The 12,521-nt window shown below is 38.1% G+C and overlaps 1 protein-coding gene across 1 annotated transcript in view; it reads left to right on the top strand.

Moving 5' to 3' along the window:
• The window catches only part of DHX34 (DExH-box helicase 34), a 1,598,514-nt gene that overhangs the window by 1,092,190 nt on the left and 493,803 nt on the right, over positions 1-12,521 (top strand). Inside the window, exon 11 of the mRNA XM_044078772.1 lies at positions 2,521-2,629. Coding sequence (XP_043934707.1) covers positions 2,521-2,629 — 109 coding nt within the window. The remainder of the gene's footprint in view (positions 1-2,520; positions 2,630-12,521) is intronic.

The following is a 12,521-nucleotide window of genomic DNA, read 5'->3' as shown; positions in this document are numbered from 1 at the left end:
TTTTGTGAAAAACAGGGTCCACCTCGTGAAGGTACTCACCAAGACTTGAAGATGAATTCAGTTCCATCAACACTACTCTCCTTTGCTTGCTGATTTATCATCTCTCCATTCGGACTTAGTATAGGTGGCTCCATTAAAAATGAGCTCTGCACACAGTTGTGTATTGGGTTTGAGGTTGTGGGCAAAAGTAAAGAATGACCTATGGTTGTCCTTGTCCTGGGAGGCCAATTTTACCTCAGATTTGCCTTTGGTAGAATTTATTTGTCCTCTGAGTTGTTTGTTTAGTTTGCTAAGAGTGCTTTTATCCTGTTGGGTGCTGCACCTCTTAACTTTTGCCATGATTTTCTTCCTTCTGTTATACAGCCTATTGATGTTGTGATTCCACCAGAGTGGCTTGCTTTTTGAGTTAGTTCTGTACTTCTTCCTGGTGGGCAAAGTTGCCTCTATGCAACTATTAACATGCTTTTATAGGCTTTCTCTATAAACAGTTCTGCATAGGCAGATGTGTTATCCAGGTTTATGGATGCTTGAAATTTTGCCAGGTTATCACTAAATAGTAGGAAGTTAGCCCTAGAGTAGACCCTGAATATTCCAGGGTAGCTGGGGTTCCAACTTTTATTTTTACTTCAAAGGAGACCATTTTGAGCTCTGACCTTACCAGAGAAGACATTACACTTGGGGGTGTGCAGCAGTCTCCCATATTAGTGAGGACCAGATCCAGTGTGGTTGCACCCCTGGTTGGTGTATTGACAGTCTGGTCCAGGGAACTTGTGTTTACAAAATCAAGGAATCTCTTTGCTTCTACTTTTGGTGTCATACACGATTCCCAGTTAATAGTGGGGTAATTAAAGTCACCCATGAAAATGGTATTGGGTTAGATGGTGAGTGTTTTCAGTAAGTGTAAACACATGGTTTGGATTTCCTAGGTCACAGAGGGGGACTTATAGCTTGCAAGGAAGTGGTATGGGATTTTGCCTATGTTGATTTGAAGCTCAAGTGCATTGTCCTGTTTGACCAGCCTTGAGGTATATTTATTTTTGATGTAAATCAAGACACCTCCACCTTTAGACCCTGTCTGTGTAGTAGTTGGTCTAGATGTGTGGAAGGCATTATAACCATGCACTATCGGTGTGCTCCCCACTGCTTTAAACCATGTCTCAGTTACCACACAGATATCAGCATTCTCTAGGGTGAAGGGAGCCTCTAGAGAGTGAAATTTTTTTGTTTACACTCCCAGCATCGACCAGTAACACCTTTAGATTTTCCTATTTTTGATTTGCTATGTTGGAAGTACTTTCAGTTTGACATTGCCTAAAAGGCCCTGTGGGGGAGGACAATGTTTTAGCTGATATTTGAAAGCTTAGAGGGTAGAGGTGCAGACCATCCTTGCAAACCAGTGTGGTCTGTTGACCATCTCCTTCCATGCTGACAAATATTGCACCCCCTTAGAGTGACACCAGAAACTAAACCAGTTATTAAAGTCGGATATCTTTTTTCATATTGTAACATCATCATCGGAGAAGGTAAAATGCTACTCAATGTGCCTGGGACATGTATTCTGAAAGCTCCATGATGACTCTTCATATAGTCTAGGGAGGTATATCTCAGTTCCTTTACATCCACATGGGATATGACTGTGTCATACTGGTACCTGTGTTCCAGTGTCCTGAGTGTGTGCGTAATATGGCGGATCGTGGCCCTTGGTAAGCAACTGACCATGACTTTCTCCTTACTCAGCCTGGTGAGAGGGACATCACTGTGCCTCACAGTGGAGTCCCAGAATGTTAGATTGTGCGGTGGCTTGCCATATGGGCTTAGAAGTGTAGGCTCCATGAGATGTGGCTGTATGTGTTGAGGGTCTATATTATATCATCCAGCGCTTAAAAAAGCGAACATTGAATAATCGACCCCATGTAAGCAAAAGCTTAGAATCTCGAAAGCTGAGGACAGTGATTTTTTTCGAAATGAAAAAAATCGCTGTTCCAAAAAAAAAAAGAAAAAAAATTGAAAGAATACATAAAATGGGGGGGCTGTGCCCCCCACACCTCCCTACTTAAATATACCAACTCCGAGATCACACTACAGTGCCAAAAACGACAAAGTAAGGAAGCAGCCAAGCAAATTCTTTCCCAGGGAAAGAATTTGCTTAAAAGCCACTTCGTTATTTTGCCTTTTCGTTGTTTTAAGTTCGACCAAGACGCATTCATCTTCGGTCATCTAATAAGAACCCTGTGTTGATGTGGGTGTTGTTTTGAAAGAATGCATTCAGTGCAGCTGAGGGTATTTGTTATGTGTACTTCATCTAGGGATCTTTGGGGTTTAGGAGTTGACATTTAAGTGTCTCAATGTTGAAATACATATAAGGAAGATAGACAAAAACATTGATATATTAGATTATGATTGTTTTGCTAAAGGTTGTGATGTTAACTTGCATTTAGGGACAGTCAGACAGGTGTAGCAAATTGGATTATGCTTGTTTTCTTGCTGAAGTTTATGAGGGTTAATTTGTATTTAATGTAGGTTTTTCATACGGAAAGTAAACAGGGTGTAGTGTTGCATCCAACAAGCATATTTGTCAGCAAACCTGAACTTCTGCAGTTTGATGAAGATAAAAGCAACAAAAGAGCAGGTATGTGGCATCTTCCCCCATTTTATTTTTCATTTACTGAAGTTACAAAATTAGTGAATATTGTGTGAGTTACTTGTGCTTCTTTTATCATTACAGTATGATTTTCAGCTAGACATTCTCTCTTTACATCCTGCTCTAGTGAAAGGAAGTCAGTATTTGTTTCTCATGCTGCAGATCTTTGTATTGTCACTGACCCATCATATCAAGAAACTCAAAATGCATATGTAACATCCACCTATGAAGTGGTGTTCGTATAGCACTCTTTCAAATTCATATGAAAGGTCATATGCCCATGTGTATGAAAGGGGGGAACATTTCTTCTTTTTTTAAAACATTGTTTGATTTCAAAGATAAATTACTATTTTCAAATGTTTTAAAAAGAAAACAGGTGTCATGCTAGGTTCCTTAAACAGTAATACACAGAAACAGTAGAACTGGTATAACCTCCATAAGATCGATATTCAGCTGATTTCCCTACATCATGTGTGTGCCATGTGACATGCATCACTGAAGCCATCATTAATATTTAAAACTATATACTCCATGTCTAATAGCCCCCCTTTTTAGGGGGTATTGGTGTGTGTATGTCTTGTAATATATTATTGATAAGTATAAGTTAACCTTAACACTATGCTGTGCATGTCATGGGTGGACAGTTTACTTCAAAATCAGACTTTTGCACACAATAAGAAAATATTTTTAACAAAGCACCTTTAAACTGTGAAACAGTCCATCCATATCTCTACCTGGTTTCTTCAGTGGTCTCCACTGTTTGGAGAATTTAATAAGGTAATTTGTACACTGGAATCAAGTCATGCTTTAGGGACCATTCTTGCTGAAATACAGCTTCACTTTGGGGACATAACTATAGGAGTTTCTCTGCTTGTCTGTCTGTCTTTGTTTCTCTCTCTGTCAACTATTACTGTTAACATAAAATCTGTTTGCCTGAAAAGAGACTGCTTGTGACATTTGCTTTTTCCCATACGTTCATAGGTAGTTGGTAAGTATGTAGTCCAACTTAAACGAACAAAAACTCCAGCGACTGTACAATAACCACAAGCTGGTACTGAAGGCAAAACGCAAAAACTCCACGGCTCGGACAAAAACAGATTTATTGCAAACCAGCAAAGTTAAAACAAAAAAACTCCACCAAAGTACACAATTGCAGTTAAGCACTTTCATCTGACAAAAAGCAGACTTCTTCAGAACAACAGCAATTAAGACTAAATCATTTAAATAAACTTTTAGGCGCCAAACAGCATTCCAATTAAGACTTTTAAAAATATATGCATCAGCTTCATTTCACAACAGTAATCCCATTCATGACACATAATAAATACATAATTGGTCCATTTTTGAATAAATAAATACATACAAATATATTGAATATATTGGAAATATAAATTAAAATATGTAATAATATTAGTATATTTATATAAAATGATAAGCCTAAATATTAGTATATTTATATAAAATGATAAGCCTAAATACTATTGTACCTAACAAAATGTCCAGGATAGAAGATGTATATACATCTCACCTGTAATATAGGGGACTAGCCCAGACTTAAAAAAGGTTTAATACTAATAAAATCATTAATACCTGGAAGCCTGGTGGCATCCGTAAGATTCTGCCATTTGCTCTCCTTCATAGCCAATAAGGCTTTAAAATTACCACCATATACTGTAACCTCAACCTGATCAACAGTAGCAAATTTGAATTGGTGCTTATCCCCACTTTTCAAGATATGTTTGTATAGAGCATTTTTCATATCCTTAGATCTAATAGAATAACTATGGTCATAAATCCGTCGTCTCAATTGTCTCTCCGTTTTACCTATGTAAAATGCCGGACATATACTACAAGTTGCTATATAAACCACATATGTAGTATGACAATTGTCTGCTCTACTCCGTATAAATGTCTTGTTGAAATTATCCAATTTAAAACCAGCTATTTCATTGATAAAACTACACTGGTTGCAAGCCCCACATCTTGCAGTGCCCTTTGTTTTAACCTTTTCCACATGCTTTTTGGATTCCAAAATCCTTTTTAGGTTAAATCCAGTCTTATAAACAAATTTGGTCAAATGGCCTAAAAGTATGTAGTCCAGGAGATCATTAAGGAACCTAGCCCAAATTTCTAATTACTGCTAAGCAATGTCTGATTAAGCGACTTGCTAAAGTCATATAATAGACAAGTGAAGGCTAAGAAAATTAAACCTTGTACCACAGGAAGTATATCATTGACAAGTCATAGCCGTAATGTGCTGTGCTGGCTGCCAGAAGTCTGGGATGTTTGATGCCTTTGTCTACAGTTTCTTCTGTGCATCTCCAATCTTCCACATAAACTATGTAGGATATGGGTTCAGTGCTTTGCCAACTACTTCAGCCTCAGTATATGGATTTTCTCGTGACTTTTGGATTCTTTTGTCTCCAGCTTGTAAATCCTGTAGCCTTCTATGGCTTCTGCTGTTTCTTTTTATTTCCAGCATTTCTTTCACTATTTATTAATGTGCAGGCATCAGTAATGTAGCTGAAATAAGGAATCTTCTTTCCAGCCTTCCAACTACCAACATCTCAGCTGCTACAGATTGAGGTCTTGTAATAAGGTATTCCAGAACTGTAAGATGGAAACCTTCATAACTTTTGGTATAGCTTTTTATCATGAGTTCTATAATGCTTGGATTGTATTCTCAGTTTGTTTATTGGATTTCAGGTAGTGAAGACTGTATGTTACGTATTTGAATTTCTGACTTGCTTATTTTAGAGTGCTGACACGGAAGCTTCTGGTATGCCCTGTTGGAAGAATGTAGACATTAATGCACTAATAGCAACCTGCTTAGCATGACTGTTTCAGGGAACTTGGAATAATAGATGCGTGAGATATATTGCAGTTGCTGCACCTCCATGTAAATGTCAGTGCACTTCTGAACACTTCACTTTTTTTGCTGTCATTGGTAAGTGTAGTATTAACTAAACTTATAGTTCATCTAATAGTTGTACCTGCTACTCTGATAGATATGCTGCACTCCCATATCTGCTAAGTGCAGTTCCTTTCCTGGTATGGATTTCACATTGGGATCACATATCTGTAGAGTGAGTTGCTTTGTCTCCATTTTTGAAGATGCCTTGTACTAAGACTTCTGAACATGCATGAACTTTTTTATTATAGACTTTCTCATGAATTTCCAACATCCACGCAATATTTTTAACAGCTAATTTTCTGTCTGGCCTTAACTATTTTGTGTGTTATATAATTGCTGTTGTCTCATATGCAACTTGTTTATTCTTCTCTAAGATCACCTGCACCCATGCCATTGTGATTGAGATCTATTTACAGCACAGGCTTACTTTTGGAAAACTATTTTTATCTTGCTGTTTAACTCGCATCTTATTTCATACCCATCCTTTTTATCAGATAATGATTTTAACTGTGAGCTAGTAATTTAAATTTTTCTGCATACATACATACTTTCAGATAAACAAACACACACACACAGACACACACACACACACACACACACACACACACACACACACACACACACACACACCCTAGGATAGGCTGGCACAGATTTACTAGCTATGTCCCTGTGCCCAGACTATAAGGTAATTACTACCACCGGACACACCAAAGCCAGCTACTATAAGGCTCTTACAAGGGTACCTAATTATTCTGAGTGAAATTAATACTAATGCAAATGGTAGTGTTTGAGCCAGACCAATGTAGTAAGGCTTTCTGGCCACAGTGTCACCAAATAAATATAAGTACTCTCAAAGGTTAATATATTCTCTAAAGGACCAGCCACGATGAAAAGTTTAAATATATTTAATACTGTCTTTCGGCTTCTCCCGGTTAGGGGTTGCCACAGCGGAACTCCAGTCAGCTAATGATTGGCAGTAGATTTTTACGTGTTGGCTTGCCAGGCCTAACACACAACCTTCAGCGTAGGAACGCCCATTCACGCATGTCGACACACAGAAGACGTTCTAACTGAAAATCGAACGTGCAACGTCTAACTGTGAGGCGACAACGCTACCGCAGCACCACCACCGCAGTTTTAAATATATGTAATAATTAATAAAAGAAAATGAAAATACTAAATATCGATTTACAATAAATACCAGAGTTTGTCACCGGAAATATTAAAAATTAACACAGATGAATAGATTCACATAGATACAGAAAAACAGTACTTAACTAATCTCACTATATTTTTCTCACTGATCTAAAGAATTACTTTTTTTCTGGTTACTTACTAAAGCAAGGCAAGATGAATAGGTGAGGGGTTTTTCTTTGTCAGCTTCCAAAAACAGACTGCTCTGAGACTTATGTCTCATCTGGTATTAAGACATCATTTTAGTCCTGGAGTACAGAATAACATCACATACATCTAACTCTGGTTCCCATACTACCCCATTTCTTAGCAACTAAACCAGAATGTAGCACATATGTGTCAATAATACACACACACACACACACACACACACACACACACACACACACACACACACACACACACACACACACACACACACCCCTTTGTTAAGATCTGTTGCAGCTTCTGGAGGTCATAAAACAATTGCAAATGTCCACCCTTCCTGAGTATCAATTAGTTCACCCCCAAGGACAATACAGAAGACTTCCTAGTACAGACGTTTTGTCTCTGGCTGCATTGAGACCTTTGCGATGCAATCTTTATGGCTTATACCAAGTAATTTAATTTCAAACTATTTTTCAAAGTTAGCTGGACTGAGATTAACCTCTTCTCTTCCAGTATCCTCTGTTACTATGTATTCATTTCAGTAGTTACCATAAAGTCTGACATGCAGATATGCTTCTTTTCCTGTCCAACAGGACCCCTCTCTTGGTACATTTAACACTTGCAACTTTACAAATACATTCAAATACATTTTGAACACAAGCACCTGTTCAAATCAGTTTCATATACAAATGAAATATAATTCCTTACAAAACTCCAGCTAGCTATGCTGGCATATTTTACACATCCACTGCACTGCTTCTCCTGGCATAGCTGGCCATACATCACATTGTTACAGAGGACACTTTTCTAATGTTGGACAGTTTATTTCTGGGCTGACATTACACATTAAGTTTACCTCTCGGTGCTGCTCTGGTGCTGCTCTTTCTTTGTTTCTTTTCATTAAGAAAAGTGAAAGAGTTAAAAACCTTTAAGGCTTCTTCTCCAGCAACACACACGCACATGCATTCTTGATGATAAATCTGTTTCTTAACTTCTGCAGATCTAGTTCTTCAGTGCTGGCAGAGACTTCACTCACCGTGACACCATGTCATGTCTGTAAGTTTAACAAATAATACACAGAAACAACAGAAGTGATCTAGCCTTAGTAAGATTTATAGTTGTCTGACTTCTCTAGTGTACTTGTATACTACATGACAGGCAAATCACTGAAGTTTACTGTTCACTATTTAAAGATATGTACTGCATCAGATATTGCCTTGTTTTCTTAAGCTATTCCACCAACACATGTGTTTGTCTGCTTCTGTCTTTCATATTTGGCTGACAGATAATCACTGCTACTGATTAGAACTTTGTATAATTCTTTTGGGCACAGAAGTTGCACACAGTAATAGTAGCAGTAAAAGGCACACGCAAATTTTCTGTTGACTAGTTAGCTGAATTAAGAGCACTTCACTAAGGCAAAGGAGCTTCCTATCAGAGAGTATAAGTGCTATTAGGTTTTCTGCTGTTCAAACTACTGAATCAATACTACTTTTCTTCCTTAGCTGGATGTCTACACCCTAAGGTCTCCAAATAATGCTTTAAGATTTGTATTTTCTTTCAGACTAGCCCCCCCCCCCCATAATAGCCTAGACTGTACGGACAATGTGTTGTCACTTATTGGCCCCAAACTATAGGAATCCCTGTCTTTGCACTAAAAAGACAAAACATTTCTTTCTCAAATTTCACTCATGACTCAAAAATTATCTTACTAACCTGGCTAAGTGTAACTGCTTTTCTACTCCATGCATAATGTAAATGTAACTGTTTGCCTATCCTTATCCTGTTTCTGTGTTCTTCAGGCTGCCTTTACTTGTACTCATCCTATTATCCATCTCAGCCATCACATCTCTCCCTTTCTATACCTCTCTTTCCTACTGTCCATCCCTTTCACCTCCCTCCCATTATAACAGTTCTCCTCCTTTCCCACTTGTTAACATTGTGCATACTACATAAAACCTGTTTCTATGTTTGCATGCGACTTGCATAGAATCCTAATTTCCATTATTTGCCATTGATTTTTTTCTAGTTTTGTCTATTCTATCACATTCTGTTAATTTTTGTCTTGCCCCAGGCATGCATGAAAATGATCAGAGTGGATCAGTGCTTTACCTTTAGCAAATTTTAAATAAACAATAAAATAAAAATAAGCAGCCTTGTTTCTGCAGTTCTTAGACATACACACAGATGTATGTGAGCTTGGAAGAGGATGAATTTTCCTTCCAACAAAACTGACCCTCATTCCATACCACTGGAATTTTGGGTAATCTTTCATTAAACTAGGATCATTTTATTAAAATAGGATCATCTTTCCATGGCAAAGTACCCTCATGCTACAAGGAAACTAACATCATCCCACTGCCTAAGAAAACCACTCCCTCCAGCCCTAACGACTACAGTCCAGTCGTTCTGACATGAACTGTTATGAAATGTTTTGAGTGGCTGATCAAAAAGCATCTTTCATCATGCCTACTTCCCGATTTTGACCCTCTGCAGTTTGCGCACAGAGCTAACTATTCCACAGCTGATGCCATATCATCAGCACTACACATATCCCTTGAGCATTTAGAGGGCAAAGACAGTTATGTGAGGATGCTGTTCATAGACTTCAGCTTTAATACGGTGGTACCAATGCAGCTGAAAAATTGGCACATTTAGGAATCGGTAAGTAAACATCTCTGTAACTGGATCCTGAACTTCCTGATTGAGTGACCACGGGGCGGGGTTCAGGTAAGAACACATCAAAGTGCATCGCAATTAACATGGGGGGGTTCCACAGGGATGTGTTGATAGCCCCCTGTTATTCACCATTCTGACCCACGACTGCAATGCTCCAAATCAGAAGCCATACCTCCCTTTCTAACTTCAAATATGACCTGATACTGTATCTCCATAACAACCCTATATGTACCTGCAACCACTCTATTTAACCCCTCCCTCTCCCTATACACACTTTACCACTAAGTCTGATCTATAAGACCTTTCCTATTTCTATAACTTACTATATCTATCTGCTCTCCCTTCTACACCCTCCCTCTAGATCACTACATCCCTCCTCTACTACTTTCTTCTTCTGTACCATCTCTTCCTCTGATCTGAGGCCCATTGAACATACACATTTCTCTATTTTTTTTTTTAATTCCTACACTAGATTCATCCTCAGATCTGAGGCCGCCTGCACAGACACAATTTCTTATTCTAGCCACTAATCTAATAATGCCATATTATTTTCAAATGATTACCTATAACCTTAATTCCCATACTGCATACCTCTTGGATTTATTATCGTTGTTTTTCCTTTTACAACCTTGTTGTTATATTTTTGTATATAGCTGTGTTTAATTCCCTGGAGTACATTATTTTTTTTCTTATCCATTATATTCATGACATTGTTTTGCTCTGCATTATTGTACTTGTATGTCTGTTTGGGGCTTTTCCCCTCGGGTCTCCACTGAAAAAGGGTAATTTCTTACCCAGCTGGATCAACCCGGTTAACAAATGCAAAATAATAATTATAATAACCAGTTTGCTGATGATACCACAGGATGAAATGTGCAAGGGGAACAACTTTGACCTGAATGTAAATAAGACCATAGAGATTATCATCGACTTCAGGAAAAGAAAAGGGGAACAAACCACCCAGTGCTCAGGATCAATGGTGAGAGTGTGGAGAGGGTTAAGAGTATGAAATTCCTGGATGTACACATATCAGAGGATCTCCCATGGTTGGGAAACACCAGCCAACTGGTCAAGAAAGCGCACCAACACCTCCACTTTTTAAGAAGGCTGAAAAAAGCTAAGCTTCCACCTCATATTCTCTCCACCTTCTGTAGAAGTGCAATTGAGAGCATCCTCACCTGCAACTTCACAGTGGGGTTTGGAAGCTGTACAGTTACAGAAGGGAAGGCACTACAAAGGGTGGTGAAGGTTGCAGAGAAGGTAACAGGTTCCAGTCTTCCATCGATACATCTTTATTCTGCAAGAAGCATCTGAAAGGCCACCAAAATAATTCAGGACAACAAGCATTCTCCACATGGACTGTTTAAGCATCTGGCATCAAGCAGGAGATATTGCAGCAACTGCTGCATGACTACAAGATACAGTAACAGTTTCTACCCTACAGTGATTAGACTTCTGAACTCAGGCACTAGTCCCAGGGGTCTGGACACATACTAAGTCAATTTTTATTTACATATATTCCAAGTAAGTGCACAGTAAGTATTACTTAACTCACTCAAGGGCAATATTAGATAAATAATTTAGGCATTTCAAAAGTTGTTTTGTTTTACTTTAAATAGGATAGTTAATTTAACTTAGGGGAGGGTATTCTTTTCATATATGAGTGTTGGTAAATGTCTTTGCTTTTTCTTGCATATGTTGGGAATATTATTGTATTTGTTAGTTATGTTTATTCCTTTACTTGTGTTGTTTCACTTTTCTTTGTAATCTCAAGAATTGAGCTGATGCATGAAATTTCGTTTAGGCTACACGTCTGTAATTCTAAATGACAATAACATTTACTTTGACTTTGATTAAAGTGGATCTACACTTCTGTGGATTGAACGTTTAAGAAGCATGATAGTTATCTGAAAATGTTTATGCTTGATATGATGGGAATAACCATCATTAACTGACATGGTTCATGCCAGGCATCCCCATCTGAACCTGCCAGTGTGCCATTTTAGAAAAACTGGAGTATCTCCCTGCAGAGGTTAATGTTACCATTTCAGAGCTGAGTTTTCGTCATAAGCTATTATAACAATAACCCATGGGTGGGTGTGGGTAATGCTGGATTTACCCACCGTTGGTGTGGTTTAGTCACGAGGGTAAAGTCAGAGTGATCAAGCAAAGCCAACCATGAGTAAATCCAGCATTATCCACACCCAGCCATGGGATTTTGCTATTATACAATGACATTGTTTAAGAAAAAAATTACTTAATTTTCTTAAATAATATCCTTGTATAACGGCACTGTGGTGGTCTTCCGCGTTTTTCCCCAGTGTCATGGGGCTTTCTTGATGTACTAAGCATGGGTATGGGACTTGCGTTCCGATGCTTACGCAGTATATCAGTGCAGTGGAAAGGAAGCAATGGAGAAAGGAGGATCTCCATTGCTTTTTTTTTTGTTTGTTTTTTAATAAAAAAAAAAAAATTGAAATCCAGAACCATTCAGACTTATGAGAGAGACAGGTTATAGCATATACAAGAATAAGGTATGTTTCTCTAGTTTTTATAACGTATCTGATTATCCTTGTATTTTCTTTGTCCCATCTCTTTCATACTTCTGAAGTGTTTGGATATGTAAATTTATTATTTTTTTTTTAAAAAGAGAAGAAAACCGGAATCTCCATAGCATTTATTAATTGAAGAAAGTCCAGGTGACTGGACTTTTTTCTTTTGGTATATGCTCGATTTACAATGGGTACACTGGTTGGGCTGACCTATCAACATGCCTGTTTTTGAATGTTAATGGCCAGTCATTGTATAATGTACAGAAGATGTTGCAGTCACCTCATTTGCAGTTTAAACTGGTGCTATCCTCCTGGTTAACTTAAGCCCACTGAAGGCTGTCTACAAAAGCCCTTTTTAAAAATCGAGGGTTTCTGTCTATACACACTGAGCAGA

The sequence above is a fragment of the Protopterus annectens genome, chromosome 1.part0 (assembly GCF_019279795.1).
Source record: "Protopterus annectens isolate FY-2018-M chromosome 1.part0, PAN1.0, whole genome shotgun sequence".
Taxonomy (NCBI): Eukaryota; Metazoa; Chordata; order Ceratodontiformes; family Protopteridae; genus Protopterus; species Protopterus annectens.
Note: the sequence above shows the minus strand (reverse complement) of the source record. Positions and strands in the feature narration are given on the sequence as shown.